Raw genomic sequence first — 26510 nt, 5'->3', positions numbered from 1 at the left:
GGAGAATGGTGGAGGTCGGTGCTGTTGGTGGGCAAGGCGGGAACTGCAAGAGCAGTTCCTCAGGTTGGTTTCACCCAGGTGAGGGCAAAAAATGCCGGGCCAGGGCTGCAGACCCTGAAGAATTAGGAAATCCTGGTGCCGCTGCCTTGACTAGGGGGGAGGTTTCCCTTGGCACCTTATTCTCAGCACCTGTGCTCCAACATCAGGCCCCAATCACAAGGTGAGGAGCCAGATTTCAAGGTGAAAGAGATCTGCCATGAAATGGGCTAAAAATAGCTGGATATTCTTGGGAGGGGCTCAGATTCCTCTCAAAGGTCAGTCTGGCTTGAATCATTCACAGCTGCCATCCTACCTCCCCAGCCCCCAACAGGAAAAGGCAACAACTGTTTTCTATAGAAGTTTATTCCCAAAACAGAGCGCGGCTTCACGGAACAATTTACACAGACAGGACAGAGGGCCGCTGGGCTGGAGGAGGGGAACCCCCCAGAGAGGGGCATCGAGGAAACCTAGGACATAGCAAACTCACCCTCCCACCCCCAGCAGGCCATTCAGCCCTTCAAGAGCTGGGGTCCTTCTGGGTAAGAGTTTGGGTCCTGGCTGGTGGGATTTAGCTCCAGTCAGGGAAGTAGAATTTCTAATCTCCCAGGAAACTGCTTCCCAAGAGTATGCATGGGGTGGTGGGTGAGGAGGTGTCTGCACAGACCACCCCCCAACCCTGCACAGCCACTCTCCCCAGTGGTTAGAGGACGCCTACTCTCAAGGTCTTCTAGGTCTGGGGACTCAAGGCTGACCTTCGGCCTGGGAAAGCTGGGGGTTAGAAAACCCCTCAAGATGGCCAGGTCAGGGTCCTCACAGGTGGGTCCCCCAAGTCCCTCTCCTACTTTCCCTACCTTTCACTTGTAAACAAAGGGGAAAAAAATTCTCTACTGTAAACAAAGTGTAAAAGCTCAAAGTTTTGAGTTGTAAACAAAGTAAAAACATTTTTTGAATCTGGACTTGTAAACAGTAACAAAATTTTAAAGTCTCCAGTTCTGGACAGCAGACAAAATAGCAAAAGTAAGAGTTTTGTGAACAGGGTCGTAACAGTCACTTTTCCCTTTTTAAAGGAATAAAGGAGGAGTGGAATGGAGTCACTTCCTGCAGCCCGGGTGCCTAGGGCCACGGAGGATCCTGTAAACATAGGAGGCAGTGGCACCTACATTCTGGGTCTTGAATTCCCTTGTTTCTGCTCCCTTTGCTCACCTTCCCACCTTAACCTTCAGAATCGATTCAAGCAGGGGGCAGTGTCAGGGAATCAAATGGCACCACGACAACTTTTGTTCGCTGCAGGGGCAGGTGAATGACCCCTCCACCGACCCTCTGCAGGAATGTCTGACTAGAGGCCCGAGCCCCTCCCCGTGGGAGACAGGGAAGCCTTGCTCTGTAAACACGACATCAGCTGCTCCACCAGCACCCCACAGCATCAGTCCTAGGTCATAAGGCAGTAAGTGGCAGGGACTCCACATAATAAACACACACATCCACCGGGAGGGGCGGCATGAGTGAGCCCCCATGAGGAGGTCAGATGACCCCTGTTTCCAAGACCAACCCCCAGCCCCAGAAGTTTGGCCTTTGGGGCATTCAAGAAAAAGCAAAGGACAATTCTGTGCTTTGGGCCCCTGATGATACTCAGATCAACTTGGGGGTGGAATAGGGGGAGGAAGGCATATGTCCCACCCATCTGAGTCCACCCCAGGAAGAAGAGAGAGATGAGCATAGGGTTTGCTCAGGACCCAAATGGGGTCAAACTGCATGTCTCCCTCTATCTCCCTCCCCCTCCCAGCCCAGCCTCAAACCCCCCAGGAGACAGAAAAGCTGAAAAATAACATAAGCATCTCTCTGGTTACAAAGGTACAAAACGTATAAAAGTCTCCCTCCAGTCCCCCCTCTCTGCACTTGTCACACGCATGCTCACAGATGCGCATGGAGCCTCAACCCTGCCACGCCAGGGAGAGCTGGGGCACCTGCCACTGGGGAGCAGGAGGCTGCCTTGGGATCCGCCCCCACTCCTGGAGTCTCTCCTGTTATCCTCTGTCACCCTCAGCTGTTCCTCGTCCACACCGTTGTCCCCTCAGGAGTGACCCTCACTTCTGGGAACTCTGGAAGCACATGAGGAAATCAGAGATTGATGCCCAGAGGGCTCCAAGTCAGGTGGCTCTGGATTCCCCCACCACATTTGGCCTGGCTGTTCCCCTTGCCTCCACCACTGCTCTTGTCTCTTAGCCCCCAGCCCCTTCATGCCCACTCTGGGGTTCTCAGAGTCCTTCATTCCGTGCCCCTAGACTCAGCAAGGCTCCTTGGCTGCCCAGGTCTTTTATCTGAGTGCTTCAAGAGCACCTACTGTGTACAGATGCTATGCTGAGCACTTGACAGATATTATCTCATAGATTTCCACATCTCAAAGAGTTTATTACTACAGACTCCTTTACAGATGAGGAAACTGAGGCCCAGAAAGACTTGCCTCTGCCTAGGGTCACGCAGCTAGTGAGGTAAGACAGAGCTCAAACTCAAACCTCTGTGACTCCAGAGCCTGAACCCCTGCTCAGTCCCTAGTCTACCTCCCAAACAGCCAGACCCCAAAGTTAGACTGCAGGGGGACCCAGGTAGTGGGTTAGCTCCCTCTGGTCCCTACCCCGCAGCAGCCCTCAGTGCCCAGGCCCCAGGACCCCCAAAACCCTGCTCTTTTCTCCTTTGTCCTCTCTCTGCCCTGGGTCCTGGTCAATTCTGTTGGTCCCCTGCCCCACCCCAGGGCTCCCTTCCTCCCCAAGCCATCTCTTACCCCACAAACCCCCAGAGCCTGACCCAGCTGTTTCTCCTCCTTGAAACTCAACTCTCTTCTTGGCTTACAAGACTTGGCAGCTCCTGGTGCCTCCCCACTCCCACCAGTCCCTCTCAGACTCCTGTGTATCCAGCTACTTCCTGGGTCTACTACTTCCTGGGCCTGTCTGCCACCCCCTTCCCCACAGATGCTTCATAGGCACCCGAGATGAACCAGGTTCCAACTCAGTTCCTGTGAGCCCCACCCCAAAGTGTCCACAGACAGGAGGAACTCAATATTGACTGAATACATCGATGAATGAATGATTTATCCTCAACAAAGCAAGCTCTTCAGCCTGGTATATCCTGGCACCACTTCCAGCCTCTCCTTGTCCTATACGACCCCCTAGGCGAAGCTTCCGAAGCAAGGCCTCCTGCTCTCCTTCCTGCCCCTTGCATATTCCAGGTCATCTCCCACTTCTAGGCCTCAGCTCCTGTCCTCCCCTCCACTAGCTCAACACATTGGAAGGCACCTATTTCTCCTTAGCCTGGGAGGTGCTGGGAAGGCTGGCTGGCCCCAGTCACACAGCCAGCAAGTCACTGCTAGTCACAACCCCCATTTCTTGCCAGATTCCTGTCCCCAGCCTGTGGCCTTCTGGCTGTGCCCGGCCTGGGGTAGCCCATACCTGTCTGCCAGCCCTCATCCCCTTCTGTGGCAGAACACAGGGCAGGGCACACAGGAGGTTGCCCTAAGCTGATGAGGGTGCAAGCAGGTGGCTGGACCATACTTACTCTGAGTCTGGCGACAGCTCCGAGATGCTATGAGATGTGGCGGAACGTGGCGTGGAGGGCCCAAGCACAGAGGCTGTGGCAGAAGGTGTGGCAGTGGTATGAGGGCCCGAGGGTGTGCTTGAAGATTGCACGGAGGAGAGGGCCGAGGAGTTGAAAGAGGCAAGGATGGAGGAAAGAATGTCCAACTGCTCTGTGGAGGGGCCATGGCTGGGGCCACTGACCGGGTCCTCCCTAGCTCTGAGCAGCTGTGGGGGTGGCCCAAGGGCTTCACGTGAGGGGTGCCGGCTAGGCACCTGGTCCAGCCGCTCCCGAGAGTTCGAGCTCCTAGACAGAGAGTCCAGTGGCCGGGATGGCAAGAGGGGGTCCCTTGAGAGTTGCCGCTGGGGAGACAGGGACAGAGGTGGGGGCTGTGGATCAAGGTTCCGGGTGCAGCGGGGCGGGGGCAGTGTGCTCAACCACTCTCGAGGTGCCCCTAAGTCCAGCGCATCCCGTGACCCGAAGCGGCCAGCCATGGCGCCAGGGTAGTCCCGGGGTGGCTGCCTCCGTGGCAGGGTGCTGCCCCGATCTCTGGGCTCCAGTCGGCCCGGTGCAGCGTCCATGCATTCCTGGGACCCTGGCCGGCTCAGGGGATGTGGAACAGGGTCAGGGGCCTCCTCTAGTCGCTCACGGCTCAGTTGCCGCCGGAGGAGCAGGTCCAGCTGTTCTCTAGAAGAGTAGCGGCTGGCTGGCTGTGAAAGACTGCCTGTGCCCCTGCCAGCATAGATGCGACCATAAGAGGCAGCTGGCACAGCACGGTGGCCCAAGGTGGCTGCACGGCACCAGGACAGCTCAGGGGCGCCTCGGGTCTGTGGCACCAGTGGGTATTGCAACCGGTTCTTCAGGATGCCTATGAGAGGAAGAAAATGGGGGGCAGGGTGTGTGTGGGAGGGGAAGGGCAGGCAGGAATTCCTGAGTCTAGGGGTGTGGCAGCCCTTGGGATCCTTCCAACACAGGGTTGGGAGCAGCAGAGGCAACCCTGGTGGTCCCAGAGAGGCAGCAGGACAGGGGTCAGAGTGGAAGGGCAGTCATCTTCCAGTTGTGGTCCCAAGGCCGGGGTGGGGAAGGCGGGCAGGTCCCATGGTGCAGGGGATGGGGCAAACTCCCTGAGGTCAGAAAAGGGGCAGCCCTCAGATCCTGACAATGCAAGCCTGGCTGAAATGCAGGAAGCCTCTGGGTTGGGCAGGAGCAGTCCCCAGGGTCCCTGTGATGCAAGGGTGAGGGCAGAAACCTCTTTTCTCCGAGTTCCCATAAGAGCAGAGTGGGGGGCAGAAATCTTCCAGATCAGAGCAGGAGCTCTGGAATCTGGGTGGGAGGCCAGGGGGAAGCAACTCCTATGGTCTCTGAAAACAGACGGGCTGGCGCAGGAGTGGTCCCCTGTGGTCCCCCTGTAGTGCCAGCCAGGGTAGAGGGGGACAGAGAATTCCCAGGTCAGGATAGGAGCAGTCCCTGAGGACCATGAAACAGGCTAGAGAAGCAGAAGCCCCCCAGGTCAGAATAAGAAGAGCTCTCAGTTTGGGATGAGGAAGCTGCAGTCCCTTGGCTCAGGGCGTGAGCAGCCCTCAGCATTCCTGTAGTGCGGGCCAGGGCTCAGGGACTGTACCTTTCCTCTGGCGCTGGGCCCGGCCCAGAGAAGTCTCATCCCCACTGGTCAGGGCCGGGTCTGGCTGGTTGTTGTTAGCTGCATCCTTGTTGGTGTCCAGCCCCAGGCGCCTTTCAGAGCCCCAAGTCTGCAGAGCACAGGGGGCTGCCTCGCACTCCCCCAGGGCTGGCCAGTAGGACAGGAGGTCATTGCCATCCACATCTGTGGAGCCAGGGCAGGTTATAGGAGCTTCTGCGTTGATCCCGGTGACTCATGACCCCTGACCCTAGACCCTTGAAACCCTGGCTGTTCTCCTTGAGCAGAGGTGGGAACAGGAGGGTATCTCCTAGAGATCAATGGGTAGGGGTGACTGGTGAATCCCCTCCCCTTAACTGGAGGTAGACAGAGACTAGAAGTCGGGGAACCTGATGGCTGAGGGGTCAGAAAGACCAGGCTGAACCCCAACCGCAGGAAAGATGGGGAGCTGGAGGGATAACAAATGGGGCATCCCTTGGTCACCCAAGGGGTCAGAGGGCACCTGGCACCTTTGGGGTGGGTGAGGAGCCTCTCACTCTGGGCTGCCCGGCGGAGTGGCCGTTGGAAGCGCCCCCGCGTCCGGCCATTGTCCTCGCTTTCTGAAGATGGAATGGAGAGACTCCTCTCCTCCTCCAAGGACAGGTCACTGTCGGAGTCGGAGTCTGCTCCTGGAGTTGGGAAAGTCAGAAGGACTTTCAGAGGTAAGGGACTTGGAGATAAGGGAAGTTGGAGTTGAGGGTCTAGAGGTGGGTACGGCAAGGGGGTTAGGGTTGGGGATGGGAACCTGGGCAGAGCTTGGAGTGGAGGTAGAAGCAGAAGGGCTGGGACTTAGCAGAGGGAAGGACGAATCAGGAGTGGATTGGGAGAACCAGGGCTGGAGAGGTAGGTGCCTCCTGAGGCAGGGACCTTGGGGGAGATCGTCCCACCCCAGTCAGCCACTGCTCCCAGTATGGGGCAGAAGAAAAGGGGACGGGGAGAGATCCTCTGCCTCCCTCCTCCCTGCCCCAGGCCCCAACTCCACCAGCATCTCGATGGAACATGGCCACGTCCAGGTCAGTGGGGCCAGCATGAGCCTGGAGGCTGTGGTCAGTGTGGTCAGCAGCTGAGCCATGTCGAACCAGGACATTGTCCCTGGAAATGCAGGAGCCCCCCCGCCATGAAAGAGGGATGTGATGGGGTGCCTTGGAGGCTGGAGTGTCTTTGAGCGCACAGCCAGCTGCGGGTGGAATGGCATCCCTGGGTGTATGGTGGGAAGCATTTAGGGCAGAGGCAGAAGCAGGGCCCCAGATGGCCGAGATGGGTAGAGCCACCCACCCTAGGACCTGGTCATGCCAAGCCCTGGTAAGGTGGGGCTGGACTAAGCTGAGTGTGCCCTCACAAGGAGGCCCTTCCCCTCACCTGAGGTAGCTGCGGCCCGGCTGGCTGTCCTGGTCCTGGGTCCGGCCAGAGCGGGCACTGCTCACAGAGGAGACGGTGGAGGCACCCAGAGTGATGCGGATGAGGCCACTCTCTTCAAAGAGAGCCGTGTTGTTGTAAGCCCCAGGTCCCTGGGGGTGGTGGGGACAGAATGTGAGCCAACCCTGAAGCAGCCTCAAACCCTGGCTTCTCAGGGCCCCCATCCCGACTCACCGTCCCAGGTGCTGGCCTTGCCTCCTCGGGTGCTGCCTTCCTGCCCAGACAGGCTGGCGTCCAGGCAGCCCGAGCGTCTGCATTCAGCACACAGAAGAGCAGCAGCGCCGCCAGGCCCTGTGGGTCAGCGAGGGTCAAAGCAGGGTCGGCAGGGGTCAATCAGGGACCAGTATAAGTCACTGTGGGTCAGCAATGGGGGTCAGTCACTGCAGGCTAGCGTGGGTCAGTGAGGAGCCCATGCGGGACTCAGTAAGGGAGTCGGGGAAGGTCAGCAGGGGAGAGGTTGGAGCAGCAGGAGTGGCTGGAGTCAGTCAGGTTGGTGTGGATCAGCAAGGGGCCGGGAGCCTCGGTGTTGGTGAAGGTCAGTCCAGGATCAGCACTCAGTCTGGGATCAGTGCCTAGGTTAGAGTCAGCTCCAGGTCTGGGGGCAGCAGCTAGGGCCAGTGTCTGGTCTGGGGTAGTACCCAGCCTGGCAACAGTTATCCAGTATGAGTCAGCTCCAGGCCTGGGGTCAGCATCTGCCTAGGGATGGCCCCAGCCTACTGAAGGCCCACCTGGTTCTGGGGCGAGGGAGGGGCACCAGAGTCACCTGGAGGCCGCAGAGTCCTGCATGGAGGTAGTGGAAGGCCAGGATGCTGTGGTTGACTGCCAGGAGCCCAAAGAGCCAGGAGGCACTGACCAGCAGAAGGAGCAGGAAGGAGCTGCGAAGGGTCCTGCTGTGGGCACATGGGAGGACAAAGGAGGACATGCAAGGCTTATGTAGGGCTCATGCAGGGAACACAGGAGGACACACGGGCCACACACGGAACGTGAAAAAAAGGAAGTCACACGGGAACATGGAGGTCTCTGGAGGACACTGGGGGAGATGAGAGGTCCCACAAAGAAGCAGGAGAGCAGTCAAAGGGCCATGAGGACACGTGGGAAAAACACAGAGGTATGGGAGCCACAAGGGAGGGTATGGAAGACAAGTGGGAACACACAGGGCAGGGGGCCAAGTGAGCCACCCAGGCCATGGGAGACTCTGGGGGGACCCAGAGGACAAGGAGAGACAGCAGGGCAGAAGCACATGTGGGCCCACAGTATAGTGAGGGCGCCAGAGAGGGACCGCAGGTCAGGGCAGGTGTGACTTCATTCCTTCATCCAGAACTTGGAGCCTAACCTGCACCAGGGAAGATCTGGGGGCCCCAGACCCCACCCAGGAGGACTTGTCATCCTGAGAACCCCCCTTCCTCTGGCCAGCCAACTCACAGTGCGGAGGTCTTCTTGGCCTCCCTCTGCCCTGTGGAGCAGGATGTGCGGGCAGCGAGGAGAAACATGGTCCCGTTCATCTGGACCCACAGCCGGACATGTGGGGCCGGGCAGGGCAGAGAGAGAGAGAGAGAGAGAGAGAGGCAATGAGTGAGAGAGACTAAGATTCACAGAGAGAGGCAGAACCAGTGAGAAATTCACACATATACACACACACCAAAGGAGCTGAGCATTACAGAAAAAGAAATGGAGAACCCGAGAGGGACTGAGAGATAGAGAGATGCAGAGGCATGGACAGGCGACTGAATCTCTGACCCCCCGCCCCCATCTCCATGCCAGTTGAATGGGGGTGGTCACTGACCAGAGGACAGAAAAAATGAAGGCCGAGCCCAGGAAGCCTGCAGAATGCCATCTGGCTGCCCTCAGCTGACTTCACTGCAGCTCCACGCCCCCATGAGGGAGGGAAGTACAGAAGGGGCACTAAGTCCAGGGCACTCACCACTATGACCAGGACAATAGGGCCAGCAAAGCTCCAGATGAGGGGCTCGTGGACTGAGATCCAGCAGAAGTCAGGGTTCCCATAGCCCTCAGGGTCCAGGCCCACAGCAAGGCCTTGGGAAGAGAAAGGGTAGAACTGAGGGCGTGTGTTCCAGCACTGCTGACCAGCCCATGTATGGGAGAAAGCAGGGGTGAGGACAGAGCAGCCCCCCCATGAATAGATGGCTTGGGGTTTGAGGTTGGGGGTCATGAGCAGGAATGGGGACAGGGTCAGGAGTCAGGCCATGTGATGGATGGAGATTAGGGGTCACAGCCCTCACCCAGCAGCACAGCAGGAACGCCCCAGCCCAGGGCATGGTAGAAGCGCATGGCGCCACGGTCCACATTGCGTGGCTCAACCTGCATGCGGTAGAGGTGCAGCCCCTGCACGAAGAGCCACGCAAAGGTGCTGAGGAAGAAGTAGTGCAGGAGGATGGCGACTGCAGTGCACACCAGCTGAGGGTAGGGGGCGTGTGTCAGGACCTCTCCTGCCTCACCCACCTCTGACCCCTACCCCAGGCATTTGCTTCGCACCTCTCACCCCTAAACCACAATATCTTACCCCAGCACCCTGCCAAAAACCCTGGCCCCAACCTGAGCATCCCTGACCTCTGACCCTGAGTTTTGGCCCCAGGCCTTCTGGGCCAGTAGGGTCATTGGGACACAAGTTCCCTGGCCCTGATCCTGCACCTGATTGTGGGTCCTGTGAATCCCCAGCAGGAAGAGGAGCTCTGCCATCCCCAGGGCGGCTGCCACATTGGCATGGATCCCACGCACATTGGACTTGAGGCTGCGCAGGCTCAGCAGGACGGCTGCAGTCAGCACCAGCGCAGCTACAGACACAGCCACGACCACGTGGGTGAACACAGCCAGCAGCTCCAGGTCGCCCTCCAGCCTCTACAGAGACAGGGATGGTTGATGGGCTGTTGGGCAGAATCCCCGTGTCCCTTTGACCCCCCACTTCCTTGGGACACTGAACACAGCCTCACCTCACGGGGAGAGGCATCCATGAGGACCCCAAAGGTCCCTGTCCGGCTGCAGCGACACCGTGCATGGGACCCATTCCTGTGCACTAGCTCGCAGTCACGTGCTGTCCACACACCATGCTGCTCCGCCCTGCAGCCACAGGGCAGTTAGACACAACTGTGACCCACTGTCAGGCAGGGGTTTGTGAGAGATCATAGGAAGGGCTGAGGGTGTCTGGAGTTGGGGTACAGCATTCCTCATGGTTCGGGTTGCATGACAGCACTAGTGGGGGCCCCAGGGGTAGACTGGGACTATTAGTTGGCCTCCCAAGGGCTAACAGGGGACCAAGGGTTTCCAGAATGGGGGTCCTCACAGGCCAGGTGGGTCCCACTGCACACAGATCGCCTTGCTCCGATTCGCTGTCTGTAGCAGGCGAAACTCTAGGCTGATGGGGGACTCCAGGACTCCCCTTAGGAAGTTGCGTCCATGGAACACAGCCACGCTGACCACCGGGGAGTTCATAACGGGGTTCTGGGGAAGCCTGGGGAGACACCCATCTGGGCTTGCACACTGCTGACCTCCCCACACTCAGCCTGCTTGCCTCACCCCATCTTCATGCCACTCGCCAGAGCTGACCCAGGGTCTGGGATGGCCCCGAGTGGAAGTTGTTTCTAAGAATCCTTCCAGCCTCTGCTGAGGAGCTGAGCAGCTCCAGGGGACCTGCAACTGTTTGCCTCTGATTGTCCTCCCTCCTACCCCCATCTGACCACCATCAGTCAGCCTGTCCGTGTCTGTCTCTGTCAGCCCTTTGGTCTCTCTGTACCTGGCTCATGGATCCCTCCTGTGTGTGGCTCTGTGTCTGTCAGCCAGGGGCTCTGCCACTCTGCACAACTCCAGAGAATAAGATTCACACAGAACCCAGCAAGGACGGGGCTCCCTGGAGCTGTGCTCCTCTCTGTGTGTTGTGAACCTATGCATCTACCCACCAAAAAAGGGGCTGCCGGGCTGAGACGTTCGCAAGAAGCTCAGGGGTGAGGGGCCTGAGTACCTGGCACCTCGGCGTTCCGCCTGGAACTGGGCAGGGAGCAGTCCCCCCAAGGTGCGGTAAACAAGGAGAATGATAATGGAGATCCCAGGCTCTGGCTCTGGCGGGGCTGGTGGGGGGACGACACTTGAGGTGGTGGAGTTTTCCATGCTGCTGCTTGTGGGCAGAACTGCCAGGAGAGGAGGAGGAGCTTCTGTCAGTGACCTCTGACCCAAAGCACCCACCAACCCAGCTCTGAACCTGATCAAATATGGGAGTCTCTTCCCTACGGGAACAGAATTGGAGAATGCAGGGAACAGGAACCCAGAAAGGAACAGTCAAGGCCTGGGAGGGATCATCTGTGATGAGGGAGAGGGTCTGACAAAGTGAAGGTGTGGCAAGGTGGAGGGTGGAGGGGAGATGTGGGAGGGTGGAGGGTGGAGGGTGGAGGGGAGATGTGGGAGGGTGGAGGGGAGATGTGGGAGGGTGGAGGGTGGAAGGGAGATGTGGGAGGGTACAGGGGAGATGTGGGAGGGTAGAGGGGAGATGTGGGAGGGTGGAGGGAGATGTGGGAGGGTGGAGGGGAGATGTGGGAGGGTGGAGGGGAGATGTGGGAGGGTGGAGGGTGGAGGGGAGATGTGGGAGGGTCTGACATTGGGGAGGTCTGGAAAGGGGAAAATTGGGAGGAGGGCAACATGGTATCTGGTTGGAGGGACAGAGAGACAGGACTTGGCCCAGGGGTCCCCCAGGGGCTCTCACCTTCAGATGGGGATGGCCGTGGGGACTGGGAAGGCAGCAGCACATGGGTGTGAGGATCCCAGGCATCCTGGCCCCGAAAGAGGTTGCTATGGTAGCGGGGGTAGCGACGGGCACCCCGGGGAGAACTGGGGTGCTCCATGCGGTCAATGCTGAGCACTACCCGGGAGAAAGAAAGGGGAGACCCATCATGGACCTCTTTCCCCTGCCAAGGGTTCTACTCCCTTTTACTCGCATCCCACACCTGAGTCCCACAATCCGTTTTCCTTGCTACCAGCTCAGAGCCTGTCCCTACAAAACACTGAGGGTGGTGGCTGAGTCTCCTGCCATTAACATTGGCATCGATAGCCACAGCCCCTCAGACCTTCAGGTACCTGCCCTTTCATGGCCCCCTGCCGTGCCCCGCCCCACCCCACCCACAACGCACTGATATTAGGCGTCACCAGCCCCATGGGATTCAGGTATGTGAGTTCCATATTCCTTGCGAGCGTGGCTGCATACTCCTCCAGGTGCCTCACCAGCCCTGCGCTGCCTGGGGAGCCCCCAGGGGCCCGCTGCCCCAGTGCTGCCCACAAGTCCCCTGTCTCTGGAGCAAGCAGTGCAGAGCCGGCCCACAGCAGATTCTGGGAGGATGGAGATAGAATTGGGCTCAGCCAGGTGGTGAGGATGTATGAGGGGATGGGGCAGGCATGAGAGGTCTGGACAGGTGCTCAGAGGGGCCCCAACAAGCAAGGGGGTGGGGCTGGAGAGGACAAGGGCAGAGGGAGAGCCCAGGCCCTTCACTTCCCAAGAGGACAGCAAGGGCCTGAGCTGGGGATCCAGGGGCAGGAGGCTGGGAGCTGGGGGGCTAAGGCAATGAGAACACAGGGCACAGCCCCACCTCATTGAAGTGGGCGTCCTGTGTGGCTGTCAGCCCGAAGCCCTGCTGATGGCTCTCGAAGGCCAGCAAGTGGGCCAGCAGGCGGGCAGTGACTCGAACATCTTGGCTAAAATAGTGGTCAGTGTGGCCGGTCACCTCCCGTAGCCGCTGAGCCAGCTTCTTGGCCTCCATGGTATCCAGTGCCGTCTTGTTCAGCTCTAGGCCATCCAGCTGCCAGGACAAGGAGATGGTTGCTCTGTGGTCCCTTAGGCCTTCCTCCAAAGCCTCACAGGGAGAAAGCCTTGCCAGATTAAAGGGCAACCAGGAAAGGCTGAGGAGGTCAAGGGCTAGGGTGTGGTATCTGGGGCCCACCACAGGCCAAGGAAGGTCTTAGGTTGCAGGAAAAGTTCTGGGCAGTCTCACCAGCAGACTGAGCTCTCGAAAGGCAGGGGAGGTACAGTTGAAGAGGTCGGGCTCCAGCCAACCCTGGGCCTCATCACACAGCCGCACAGCAGCACCTGGAGGCAGGCAACCCCTGATCAGGCCTGGGGCCTGGATACCTTTGCTGAGGAGATAACCGCAGCACCCTCTCCTATCCTAGGGGATAGTCAGAGTCATGAGCATCTACAGCTGCACCCCTGGAGGTAGTGGCCCAAGCCCAGGTAGGCACCAGCTGCTTGTCAGGCAATTCCTGAGAGGGCTGTAGACCATTCTCAACCAGCAACCACACAAAGCACAAGAGTGGGGCTGCACACACTCACCCATGTGGGCCAGGACAGGCTCATAGACATGCCGGTTCACACAGACACACACCAATGCTCACCAATTACACACACACGTATGGACCAGACCAGCACACAGACACACAGTGCTCTCTTGCACACACACAAGACATGCCAACACAGAAGAGGGCTTCTAGGAACATCCAGTGACCAAAGTCAGGTGGGAGGATTCTCACATAAGTTTTAACTGCCCCAGTGGTTACTTTGCTGTCATTTCTCTCCCTTGTCTCTGGGGTTGGGATGGAGGTTGAATGAGAATTGACTTGGATCTTAAAAAAGTTTGTAGCTACCAACAAGAGAGAGCCCAACTTAATCACAGAATCCCCTCCCTGCAACAGGTTCACAGACACGTGCACAGGCACAGAGACACACACATGAGCATGCGTACCCAGACAATCTCTGTCCAGCCACTGCAGAGACCTCAAGCAGCAGGGGGTGTTCTGAGGGGACCTCAGGCAGTGGGGAGGGCCCCCCAAGCAGCAGGAAGGAGCTATAGGGTCCTCAGACTGAGGAGGGATCTTTCGTGACCTCAGGCAGTGGGGAAAGTCCTATGGGGACCCCAGGAACTGAGGAGGGGTCAGCAGGGTCCTCAGGCAATAGGGAGGGGTCTCTGAGGATCTCAGGCATCAGAGAAGGGACCCTGGGGTACTCAGATAGCCAGAAGGGGCCTGCAGGGACTTCAGGCAGCAGGGAAGGGTCTGCAGGGACCTCAGACAGCAGGAGGTGTCTGCAAAAGCTCTGGCAGTGGGAGGGGGCAGCGCACCTGAGCAAACACGTACCCCTTACCTGCACCCCGCAATCCTGCCCAGAAGCCAAGAGAAACAGATGGAGGCTCAATGAGGGTGTAGGGAAGGGCCCAGAGCCCCTAGTCGGTAGTGAGGGGCCCACATGGACTCCCACCCCACTTCCACCTCTTTGCAGGAACAAAGCCACCCAACTCAGGAAAGGAGATGGCTCTAGCAGTCAGAGGACAGGCCCACCCCCACCCTCAGTGATGTCCTCTCCCCCACATACTCACCCAGGGCCCCCCGGGGACAGGGCACTGTGGCCAGGACACCAAACTTTGTCTGGGGCCACCACACACCAGATCTCAGGGACTTGGGGCAGGCATCATAGAGCACTAGAGAGAGAAGAGGTGCTGAGCCAGGCAGTCAGGGTCCAGGGCAGGTGACAGCCACGCCCACTGCCCCTCCACCACCCACCCCATGGCCCACTGCCCGCCACTCCTGCTGGCTTCTCAGGAGTTGACCTGTCAGATTCTGTGACAGGTCAGCAAAGTACTTAGGGCAAAGGTAGGGTTCCCTGGGTGTAAGTGGTCTCCCTCAGGAGAAGCTTCCAGAGTCCCCAAGGAGCCAAGTGTGCCACTGATACGTGATGGTGGCACACTGGAGCCAGCCCTCTATGGGTACCGCTGGGTGGAGCCTGCTCACCCCGGCAGCCGCTGGCTGTCACCTCTGCGAAGGGGCTGTCACAGCTGTTGCACTGCCGGCCAAGGGCTCCTGGGCGACAGGGGCACTGCCCGCTGTGGGGTGCACATGAGCGCGAGGTGGAGCCCACAGGGTAGCAGTCACATGGGAGGCAAGAGTCACTGCCCCGCGGTCGGTAGTGGAACTCCTGTTTGAGGATGGGCCAGGGGCCTGAAGTCAGAGGTCAGGGCTTGGGGAATGAGTGGAATCAAGGACAAAGGGTCAACAGAACAGCGCTCATGGGCCAGAAGACACCTGGGCCATGCGTGAAGGCAAGGGAGGGGTCATGGGTAAAGGATGAGAGACAGCAACTAGGTCACAGGACACAGGCAAGAGGTTAGGGCCCAAGTCAGGTGGCGGAGGTCAGCAAGCTGGACAGGAATTACAGATTGCGTCCAAGGAAGGGTTAAAAGGTCAGGGGCCAGGCGCACCTTGCAGTGACACTGCCCATTTGTCTTGTTGCAGTTGGGATCAAAACCTTTGTGAACATCACAGTTGCAGGGGCCACAGGTTGGGCTCCCCCACCAGCCCCGTGGGCACTGCTGGTCCATCCTGGGGGTGCATAGCCAGGTAAGATGCCTCCATGGTATCCCAGTGACCCTCCCTGTCCCTGCCAGGTCTCCTCATCGCCTCAGCCCCAGCCTCTTACCTGTGCTCACAGTGGTGCCCGAAATAGCCACCCACACAGTCACAGGTATAGCCGTGGGGAGCTCCTGGGAGGTGCCGGCATGATCCCTGGTTCTGACAGGGGTTCAGGAGGCAGGCATCCACACAACCTGGGCCGTAGTAACCTGCAGATTGGGTCAGAAAGCTCAGGACCCTGGTCACAGAGCATGGAAGGAAGCAGGCACCCATCCCGAGTCCCTGCCTCCTTCAGGTTCCCCAGTCTTCATCATGGGCCCCTAACACCTGCCCAGGTCACCCTTCCCCCAACCCTCTTAAGGCCCACCTGGCCGGCAGATGCAAGAAAAGGTCTGCCAGAGGTCCCGGCAGTCGGCGTGAGGTGGGCAGGGCCCAGAGGCACAGGCGTTGGTCATGACACAGCCAGGCTCCGCATTCACTTGGTGGCTGGGGGGTAGCAGGGCTGGGGAGCCAGAGGGTGTGGAGCCGAGCCACACCCCCTATGGACACACAGCCAGCAAGGGGTGAGACTATGTTAAGGCACCTCAGCCTCAAGTACTGCAGAGCCAGCCACCCTGACATGCAGTCTTCTGAGACCCTCAAAAAAACCCAGGCCTCAAAAATATCCCCAATTTGGTACCCCTGTGGGACTCTAATTGTGCTGTTTCTGACACAGATTCCTAAAGGTCCTTGATAATCCAAGCTGGACTCCCACCTCCAATGCCACAGAAAGGCTTGACCTAGCTCTCAAAGCTGGGTCATTCACCCCCCTGCGCCAACCCCCACTTGAATGCTGCCTTTCAGGTCCCAAGGAGCCTCTGACCTCTGACCCCTGACCCCTGACCCCTGACCCTAATGCCCCATATCACATTCCCATGCTGACCCCCACCTGGATGCAGCCGACCAGACCCTGAGGAGCCTCCTCCGCACTGCCGGGGGGCAGGCCTCCCACGTGGAGCTGCTTTACCTTCAGGCCCTGCAACTCGCTCCCCACCGCCATGGTGTCCTGGAGGAAGGGGGGCAGTCAGCACTGTGGGAGAGGGGCCTGATGAACCCGTCATAGCCCAGAGTCAATCTTGGCCGCCTTCTAGCCCTTCTAGACTGCCCCCTCCCTCCTGGACCCACAGCAGACCTTAATATTGCTTGCTTTTGACCAGGGGTGGGTAGAGACTGGGGCAGAGACTAGAAGGGGCTTCTAGGAATCAGGCAAAGTGCTGGCTACAGAGGTTCCCCAAGACCAGGCCCCAAATCTGGCACAAGGATGGCCTGAAAGTGGACCAATCTGGCTGGTGGGGTGGGCTCAGTGCAAGGATATATGGTGGGGAACTGGGGGGAGAACATCAGACTTGGTGCAGTGGAGGGAACTGAGAGGAGCTGAACTAGAGGTGGGGTCAAAAAAGGTGGATCTGGTTGGAAGGCTGAGAACAGGCTACCCTAGGGTCAGAGGCCAGACCTGGAAGAGGCTAAAGTCCAGTGAGACCATGAGGACATGGTGGCCCCGCCGGCCACCTGGTTCCTCCTGCAATTCCAGCCGCAGATCATGCCACCGGCCATCACTGACAGTCACCTGGTCCAGAAGGAGATGGGAAGCACGGCCCGAGCCCCTGGTCACTGTCACAGACAGTAACCCCCGATCTAGCTGTGGGCAGAGATGCATAGCCCTGGGGTTAGAGCCCTAAGTGGGCTGGGACTTGGAGGTGAGATCAGAGGGCTCAGAGGTCAGGAATATCAGAGGTCAGAACAGTGGGGTCAAGGTTATACCTGGCACACAGGGCACTGTGCCAGGGACATCATGTTGCTGATATAGTGTCAGGGGGCAGAGGATAGGACCAGGTGTTGTGGGTGGGTTGGTGCAGCTCGCATAAGAGAGAGCTATGCTGGAGCCCTGCACCTACAGAGGATATAATGACGGAAAGAGAATCAAGGGCTAGGGTCCAGAGCAGGGTCAAGTGTGGTTGGGACATCTGGCAGAAAAGTATGCTGTGTGACCAACCTGAACATACAAGAATGTCAGTGGTGGCCTAAGAGACTGAGAACTGAGAGTATAGGGAGGGTGAGCAGAGTGGACACACCTGGCAAAGGAGCGTGCTGTGTGGCCCAGCCTGCACTTGCATCAGGACCCCCTGTGTTGCCCGTGTCCGGAATGCCAGCCCCAGGTACCATGGCACAGACACAGCCATGTCACTTCCAAAGTTCCAGCTCAGTGTGCCGTTGCCACGGAAATGGTGGGGATGGGCCATAGCTGAGTGGATAAGAGAAACAGGGTTACAGCCCCTGCCTAGGAGCAGATCTAACTCTGCAGGCACCCCCCACCCCATGCTGCCCACTTACTGAGCCGACAGTCTTTGCCGCCAAAGCCCACAGGGCAGTCGCAGCTGAAGCCACCCCAGCGCTCCAAGCAGAAGCCACTGTTCTTGCAGGGGCCTGAGTCACAAAAGTGTAGCTTGGCTTGGCAGCCTGGGAGAGGAAAGACATGAGAACAAGGGTTGGGGCACAAGTGCTGGATAGGACTTTAGTGTCCAGAGGGGCTGAAAGAGACCAAGATTTCAGCCCCATTTTCTTTCGATGGGTGGGGTTGGTAAGAGTCAGGCCCTAAAGTCTGGGCTGTAGCATGGTGCTTGCCACCCAAAGAGACTGGGTTGAAGTCAGATGTGGAGTCACCCCATGGAGTCCTCTGCTCCCTCCCTATGATGGGGACAGGGCTATGGGCTGGGCTGGTGGAAGCTTCAGGCCTACCTGCCATGGTGCCATTATTTGCGACAAAAGCCGCCATGTCCATTCGGCGGCCATCAATGTGCAGGTCCCGCATACAGCCGATGAAGTCCTTATGGGACACGGGGAAGTTCTCGGGGAGGTTGGGGACACCCCCCAGAAGAAGAGGGCCCGTCAGGTCCAGGGACCTGGGGATCAGGGGTTTGGGTCATTGGTAGGACTGGGGCCAAAGCAGAGTTGCTCCTAGGGGGCCACAGGAAGCAGGGGGTAGGACCCAGAGGGTTGGGTGATTGAGGGAGGAAAATAAGGCCAAGCTGGGGAAGGAGTTAGGGTCTTTCTTCAGTTGGGGTGCAAAGGGGAGCTCATGATGGGCCGATGGTCTGGGGAAAAGTAGGCGAACTGCGGTTAAGGGCTATGATGAAAGAGTGAGGCATCTGGCTGGCTGGGGAGGGGATGGAGACGTGAGGAGTCTGGGGACTGGACATGAGATTAAGGGACTCGGAGGGGACGGGAATTAGTGAGACTGGGGTGGGGAGGTGGAGGCTTTGGAGGACTGCCTGGGGACTGTATGTGGGAGGTGGAAGTCTGGGGTGGAATGCAGGATTGGGGGCTAGAGTGAGCAGGCTTTCAGGGTCTTTGAAAGGAGAAGGAAATCTTGGTGGTTTGGGGGAAAGATGGGAGAGTTTGGCAGGATGGGATGAGGAATGGGATGTGAAGGGTTGGAGTGGGCTTTGGTAGGCAGGGGACAAGGGGACCAGGGGCGGGGGCCTCACTTCTTGGAGCTTGTTTGCACACCAGCAGCCGCGCATGAGTAGTTGCCAATTTCAGCACCAAACTGCAGAGCCACGGCCACATCACAATCATCCACGCTCAGCACAGCCACCTTATCCTTGGAGGGGCCCTGTGCACCCCCTAGGGCATCTGTCCGGGGCTAAAGACCCAGGCACACCAGTCAACAGTGCCCCTAGTAACCCCCGAGGAGCAGAAGTCAGCATCCCAACTCCCCTCATACCCGATGCCAGGGATGGTCCCCACCTTGTTGTAGTATTTCAGATGCACTGTATGCCATTGCCCATCACTCAAGCCCCCGGGAACTGTGGGGCTGACCACTGTGTTGGATTCACCTGGAGGGGAGACACATGTAGAATCATCAGGAGCAGTGGAGTCGCCCCATCTCACCCTAGTTATATAAGCACAGCCACTCCCAGGGCCACCCTGGATGCATCAGATCAGTCCCCCACTGGTGACTACAATGGCTGGCCCAGAGTGCCTTTGAACAGACAGGAGAAACAGACTTCTTGGAGGGAGGGACCTTCCCACAGGGAAGGACAAGGAGCTAGGTCTTCACTGCTTGTATGGCGTGGAGTGTGTGCTCAGATGCACAGTGAGGCAAACCTGAGGGGACTTGGGCCCTGCGTCCTCCAGCACACATGCACCCTCTCGCCGTCACATCCGGGGCACCCACCCGTGGAATATGTGAGCCGCACTTGGCCAGCCACGAGTTCCAGGGCCAGGAAGTCGTGCTTCTCGTTCAGGCGCCCGTTGTAGAAGAGTAGCCCGCTCTGCTGCACCGTGGCGAACCTGGGCGGGGTGGGAGGGGGTTGCGGGGGTGGGGGCGTCAGGAGCAGGGTACCATTTCACACCCACCATCCCTGCGAGGAGAAGGGGCTGGGGCGAGAGAGGAAGCGAGAGGGACGGCGGGACCGACCGAGGGGACGCGGGTGCAGCGAGGTCAGGAGACCCCGGGCGGGGCGTCAGGGGAGGGGCGGTGTCTCGTGGGAATGCCAGGACAGGGCAGTCAGGAATCTGAGTCAGGGCAGGTAGGTGGGGGCGGCGTGGAGGCGCTCAGACATGGGGCGGGCACCTACGAGAGGGACAGCGTGAGGTGGAAGCGCTGCCGCAAGCCGCGAAACATGACGAACGAACTGGGCGGGAAGGAGCGCGCAGCCACCTCGCAGCGCGGGCCCTCGAAGGCGCCGCCTGCCGGGCATTGGCAGCGAAAGCCGCCGTTGGGCGCGTCGGTGCAGGTGCCCCCGTTGCGGCAGACGCCCGGCACGCAGCGGCCGGCCTCGGTGTCCAGCTCGCAGTCCTCTCCTGGGGGCCAAGCCGCGGTCAGAGGCGGTCACGCCCACGCCCGCCCCTGCTCTGGCCCCTTCAAAGACCGCGCGCCCAGAGGCCGGGTGCCAAGACCCCCGAAAGGTCGAGCTCTTCGGTGGACACGCCCCTTCCGTCTGGCCCCGCCCCGCGGCGCCGCCCCCTCCCCAGTCTCATCGCCGCCTCGGCGACTGCCTCTCCCGGCCACGTTCTACGGCTTCTGGCCTAACGGCGTCCACACCAGCCTCTGGCCTCAGAAGTCCCGCCCCCAGCCTTGGCCCGGCGCCCTGCTCACCTGTGAAGCGTGGGCGGCAGACGCATGTGTAGCCTCCCTCGCGCCGCGCGCAGGCTCCGCCGTTGCGACATGGGTTGGAGTAGCAGAGGTCGAGCTCGGTCTCGCAAAAGTCTCCTGTGAATCCGGGCGGGCAGCGGCAGCGCAGGCCAGCGATGGGTTGGATGGGTCGGAACAGCGTGGAGGCCGAGGCCAGGAAGGGCGCGGACGAGTCAAAGCGGAGCACGGACACGCATTTCATGTAGTTCTCACAGGGCTCTCGCAGGCACACGTTGTCGTCGAAGGGCAGTACGTCGAGCAGGGAGCGGGCCGCCAGCGCCGCCCGGCGCACATACAACTGCTCCTGGAGCTCCTCGGAGCTGAACCAGGGCCCCGCAGCGCCCGCCCCGGCCCCACGTGGAGCCAGCGCCGAGAAACTCACATTGAGCACGGTGCCCCCTACGTCTGTGTCGTTCTGGATGTTGAAGATGAAGACGTCCTCAGCGGGCGTAGCGAGCACCTCAGCCACGCCCTCGAGGAAGCGGCCCAGTAGCGGTGACAGGAAGCGCTCCTGCCACATGTTCTCAAGGCGCACGGTCAGGCTGTTGGCCAGCAACTCCTCCGTGATGATGACCACGCGCAGCACACACTGCGCCGTCACGCTGTGCAGGCCATCTGCAGGTGGGGGCAGGGGCAGTGGTCATCCTGGGGCCAGTGGCCGCCCCTCCCTGGGACAAAAGAGGGCTGGGGCCATTGATAGCCTAGGCCCCCAGAACCTCTAAGTCAGCAGGCTGACCCCACCAGGACACAAGGGAGTCTGGGGCTAGTGACCACCAGCTCCCCCAGCATCAAGGTGTCAAAAAGCCACTGCTTCCTCCCCCAACCCGCAATACAAGGAGGGGTCTGGGCCAGGGATCAACCAACCCCACACAGTGCCCATGGGTTAGCAAGTCACTCCCCCAACAGCACTCAAGTACCCTGAGTACTCAGTAACTCACACTTCCCCAAGTTATCATGGTCAGCGGGCTACCCCAACTCAGGACACGGAGAGGAGCTAGGGCTACTGGCCATTCATTCCCATTCACCTTCCCCTTCTCCCCTCCCCCAGCATAGCAGAACCAGCAAAACATCCGCTACAGAAAACAAGGGTTCCAGATCAGGAATCACCTATCTCCTATTTTTGGTCAGCAAATTGCTCTTCCATAGCACTAGAAGGGGTCCTGGCCCAGTGAAGACTCAATGCCATCCTCCAGAATCCTGGGTTATCAAGCTCCAGGAGGGTCTTGAACACACACACACACACACACACACGCATTCTTGAATTAGCAGCCTGCTCGCTACTCCAGATCTGGGTCCTGTGGTTTCAGTGACCACCCCAGAAATGAAGGTGAGGTGCTTAGCTGCCTTGTTCATCTTGTCCCCACACCCTAGCACATACTGGGTGGTCAATGAGGACAGACTGTTGAGTGTGTTGAGGGATAAATGAAGGTTGTGCCTTCTCAGGCAGTTCCAGGAGTCCCTGCTCCAGAACTGAGGAATGAGCACCAGTAAAGCCTATTTCACAACCTCTGCAGCCTCCAGTAGGCAGGACTTCAAGAGCCTCCCCACCTGCACTCTCCTATTATGGAGGGGTTTGTGAACGACTGGAGCAGATGGAGCAGGAAAGAGGCAGGTAGACCTCTGGACATTTTCCCAAAGGTCAGGGTCTCAGCCCCTATGAAGCCACTCTCCACCTGAAGCTTCCATAGTAAGCTGCTGTTCCTGACCACTCAATTATTGGTCATTTCCTGCACAGATGGGATAGGCATCAGACCGGACCCAAAGTAACCCTTTGTCTGAACATGGGCATAGCATGGACTGACTGGCCCATACTGGCTTTGCCTGGGACCTCCAGAGGATTACCCCAGGACCGCTGACCTTTTGTCAGGAGGGGAGCTATCCCTAGGTAGCAGACAGTTCTTTACAGGCTTTATGGGGTCTGCTAGATGCCTTGGAATCATTGGGATTCTGTGGAGATTATCCAGCAACCTAAGCAGAGAACCTAACCTTGTGAGGTCTATGGCAGATCTTGTAGGGTGCAAGAACCCTACCCTTAAGGGGTTCTTGGAAGGCTTAGAAATCCCTGTTTGGTATGAGGTGCCCTGTGGAGTCCCTGAGACCTAACAGGTTGGGGTCACTGGGTCACTTGCCTGCCCCCTGCCCCTCACCTGTGACAGTCACCAACATGGAGGCCACCAGTGGGCGGTTATTGTCTAGCTTTCGGCTGAGTCGCAGCTCTCCACTGGTCTGGTTGACCACCAGCAGCTGCAGCTCATTGCCACGCTCAAAGGAGTAGAAGAGGTGGTCAGAGACATCGGGGTCATAAGCTGGGATGCGCCCAATAATGCCCGAAGGGAAGGTGTCCGAACGGTTAGATACATAGTTGTTGAAGAGAATCTGGAAGTTGTTGAGCACAGGGCTGTTGTCATTCTGGTCAATCAGGCGGACGTGCACAGTGGCCCGGCTGACCAAAGGAGCAGATGTGGCCTGCACCACAATCACATATTCTTGGCGAGCCTCATAGTCTAGGTCAATGAGTGCCGTCAGTTCTCCAGAGAAGATGTCCATTTGGAACAGCTCAGGGATGTTCCCCTCCACGATCTGGTACATTATATGGGCATTGGGGCCTTCATCAGGGTCCACTGCAGTGATCTGGGCCACCACTGAGCCCACAATGCTGTTCTCTTTCACCCGCACCTCAAACTCCTCAGCTGGGAAGACAGGTGCATTGTCGTTCACATCCTGCACCGTCACCTGGATACTGACTGGAGTCCGGAGTGGGGGTACACCTCTGTCCACTGCATAGGCAGTCAACTCATACACTGACACTGCCTCCCGGTCCAGCCGCCTCACTGTACGAACGATTCCAGAGGTGGGCTCAATGGTAAAATCTCCATCCCCGTCTTCACCATTCTGGAAAGTGTACTGGACCCGGCCATTGGCATGAGCATCCCGGTCGGTGGCTGAGATCTGCAGGACACTGGTGAAAGGTGGAGCATCCTCAGAGACCAACCCCGTATAGTGGGAGGCCACAAATTGTGGAGCATTGTCATTCACATCATTGACCATCACCTCCACATAAGTAGTGTCCGCCTTCTGTGGGATACCATTGTCTCGAGCTGTGATAGCCAAGGTGTAGGTCACCTGGTCCTCATAGTCTAATGGGGCCTGTAGTGTAATGGCCCCTGAGTCTGCATCAATGCGGAACTGGGGCAGGTTGTCCTCCAGGAGATAGGTGATACGAGCGTTCTCACCCACGTCATCATCAGAGGCACTGATGACCACTATGGTGCTGCCCACTGGCCGATCTTCATTCACACTCACTGAGTAGTGGGCACTTTGAAAAACCGGCCGATGAGTGTTGGCATCTGTGATGTTGATGTGCACATAGCAGTGATCATGAAGGGCCCGGTCAGATGCAGTTAGTACCAGCTTGAAGTAGCGTTCCTGTTTGTAGTCCAGTGGCAGAGCCAGAGTCACCAGACCCACACCCCCCTGGGTGCTGATGGCAAAACGATTCCGGGTGTTGCCACCTGTGATCTGGTAGCTGATGGCACTGTTGGCATCACGGTCTACTGCGGTCACGCTGACCACACTGGTGCCCACAGCTGCATCCTCATTCAGTCGTAGGTGGTACTCCTTCATTGTGAACTCAGGCCGATTGTCATTAACATCCAGCACAGTCACTGTGACACTGGCTGAGGCAGAGAGTGGGGGTGAGCCATGGTCTCGAGCCTCCACACCAAAGAAGTAATGCTCCACAGACTCACGGTCCAGGGGACCACTCACAGAGACCCATCCAGTGGCGCTGTTTATCACGAAGGGAGTATCAGATGCCACACCAGTTAGGGAGTACTCCAATCTGGCATTCTCCCCATGGTCTGCATCGACTGCCTGAATGTGGATGACTGAGTGACCCAAGGGAGCATTTTCCAAGACAGAGACTTGGAAGGGCGTGCTGACAAAAATAGGAATGTGGTCATTGATGTCCACCACTTGGATGCTGGCCAGGCCCGTGTTGTTGGACAGCGGTGGCCGGCCAGCATCCTGCGCCCTGATGCGCAAGGCATACTCTCTCTCTGCCTCGAAGTCCAGAGGTGCCACCACCTGGATCTCGCCAGTGAGGCTGTCGATGGCAAAGTGGCCACGGCTATTGCCACTGATGATGTTGTAGTGCACCAATCCGTTGGCGTCCTTGTCCCGGTCGGTGGCCGTGACGCGCAGCACCACCGTGTGGGGGCGCACATCCTCGCGAACCTGCGCCACGTAGCGCTTCTCGCTGAACTGGGGAGCGTTGTCGTTCTCGTCTAGCACAGTTATGTGTACGCGCACAGTGGCCGAGCGCGGCCCGGGCTCCTGGCCCTGGTCGCTGGCTTCCACCACCAGCTCATAGCTTTCCATGTGCTCGCGGTCCACGCGGCCGCTGGTGCTGATGAGGCCGGAGCGTGGATCAATCTCGAAGGCGGCGGCAGCTGCAGTGCGCGCAGCTGGCGGCCCCACGAAGCGGTAGCGCAGGTTGGCGTTGAGGGGCGCGTCGCCGTCAGTGGCACGCAACTGCAGGATAGGGTAGCCCTCCTCCACATTCTCGCGAAGCGTCTCCCGGTACTGCGCTTGCTCAAAAACCGGCGAGTGGTCGTTGCGGTCAGCTACTGTCACGGCCACCATCGTGGTGGCCGAGAGGCGCGGCGAGCCGTGGTCCTGCGCGGTCACACGCAGGTAATGACGCTCCATGCTCTCGCGGTCCAGAGCTGCCGCCGTACGGATGAGGCCGCTCTGCGGGTCGATGCTGAACAGCTCCAGAGAGCGGCTATTCATGAGCGCCGCCAGCGAGTAGACTAGGCGCCCGGCCTCGCCGGCGTCCGGGTCCTGTGCAACCACGCGTAGCACAGCGGTGCCTGCTGCTTCATTCTCCGGCACCAGCGTCTGGTAGTTGTACTGCGGAAACTGCGGGTGGCGGTTTGCGGCGCGACGAAAGCGTGCCCGGTTCGCCGAGGTTATTTTCCTGGCTTCAGGACGGGCCGGGATTCCCGGGGGGCGCGGCCCGGAGCGCTGAGGGAGGAAGCGGCGGCGGAAGAGACCCCGGGAGCGCATGCGCTCGGGCGCCGGCTTGGGAGCTGTCCGAGACTCGCGGGGTGCTGAACCTGGTGCAGGAGCTGTCCTCGCCGTGCGCGGTGCTGAATCCAGCTCGGGGCCAGATCCCGAGGCCCCTGGAAGACAGTTCCGCCGGGGGGCTGTCCTTTCTGCTCCGGATGTCGTGGCTCTCTCGCCCTGACTCTTGCTCCTTATTGCCCGTAATTCCCCACAGCAGCGCGCGGTGCCCACTCTTTTGCGGGCGCCTGTCCCAGCGTTCCGCTGGGAGGACACCGGCTTGGGACCGTGGTGCCGAACCAAAAAGTCTGAAGGGAGGGGTGAGCTGTTCCCCGAGCCCGGGACCCCTGGGGACAGAGCCCCTGGTGACAGACTACCTCTTTGCAAAGGTCCTGTCCGCCCGCAAGAGGAGATCTCTGGGCGCCAGTGTAACATAGACCCTGGTCCCTGTCCTGTCTCTCGTTCGCGGCTGCCCAATGGCTGGACGCCGTGTTCAATCCTCAACTCCTCGTTCGGCTGCTCAGGGGGACCTCGACTGTTCCGGGAGCTTTGCCTTTCCCCTCGGAGCCCCACGAAGACAGGCTCCCTGACCCCCAGTCCAGGCCCCCCATCCTCTCGAACCCCGGGAGACTCAGGACAAAGAGCTAAGGCTCCGCCACCGATATGCGGCCTTAGCCCCGTAGTGGCAGCTAACCCGGGGTCCCAGCCCTGGTGCCCACCGCCCCCCAGCTCCTCCTGGCTGAGGGGGAACAAAGAGAGGAGAAGGAGCAGAAGTATGGGGGTCGACCGTCCCCCGAGACCCCTCCACGGCGGCCGTCTCGCCATCATCCCCCGCCTCCCTGTACGGCCTCCACCGCCCCCCGCCCCAGTCCGGTCCTTGGTCTGGCCCCGCCGCTCGGGCCCCCTCCCGGGCCGCTGCCGCCGCCCTGGGCCCCCGCCCCTCCGCCTGTCTCTCCGCGCCCCCGCCGCCCTCTGGGCACCATCTACTCCACGGCCGGAGCCCCTCCGGCGTGCGGCCCCAGCTTTTTCCGCCCCCACCACAGCATCCCCGACGCTGCTGCCGCCTCCCGCCGCTCCAACATGGCTCCCGACCGCCCCGATGGTTCACTCCACCTCTGCCCCGGCGCCCGAAACACGGTGGTACAACCCATCGCGCATGGCAGCTCTGAGGACGGA

General features: G+C 59.4%; 1 protein-coding gene across 1 annotated transcript; it reads right to left on the bottom strand.

Moving 5' to 3' along the window:
• Window positions 1-384: 384 nt before the first annotated feature.
• On the bottom strand, window positions 385-26437 carry CELSR3 (cadherin EGF LAG seven-pass G-type receptor 3). Its single transcript, XM_025375866.1, has 35 exons — window positions 22415-26437; window positions 20232-20882; window positions 19711-19936; window positions 19308-19423; window positions 18878-18966; window positions 18616-18773; window positions 17867-18030; window positions 17462-17587; window positions 17203-17372; window positions 16584-16769; window positions 16020-16136; window positions 15459-15630; window positions 15159-15300; window positions 14941-15061; window positions 14474-14657; window positions 14062-14163; window positions 12685-12779; window positions 12283-12492; window positions 11830-12025; window positions 11406-11561; window positions 10671-10836; window positions 9996-10163; window positions 9646-9772; window positions 9347-9553; window positions 8938-9112; window positions 8619-8731; window positions 8120-8199; window positions 7461-7584; window positions 6872-6988; window positions 6641-6789; window positions 6264-6373; window positions 5752-5910; window positions 5228-5428; window positions 3589-4474; window positions 385-2138 (listed from the first exon to the last, which is right to left on the bottom strand). Exons 1-35 carry the CDS (start codon window positions 26160-26162, stop codon window positions 2111-2113), a joined length of 9939 nt encoding a protein of 3312 aa, XP_025231651.1. The 5' UTR covers window positions 26163-26437; the 3' UTR covers window positions 385-2110.
• Window positions 26438-26510: the final 73 nt, after the last annotated feature.

This window comes from Theropithecus gelada, chromosome 2 (genome assembly GCF_003255815.1).
Source record: "Theropithecus gelada isolate Dixy chromosome 2, Tgel_1.0, whole genome shotgun sequence".
In the NCBI taxonomy this organism is placed as follows: Eukaryota; Metazoa; Chordata; class Mammalia; order Primates; family Cercopithecidae; genus Theropithecus; species Theropithecus gelada.
Note: the sequence above shows the minus strand (reverse complement) of the source record. Positions and strands in the feature narration are given on the sequence as shown.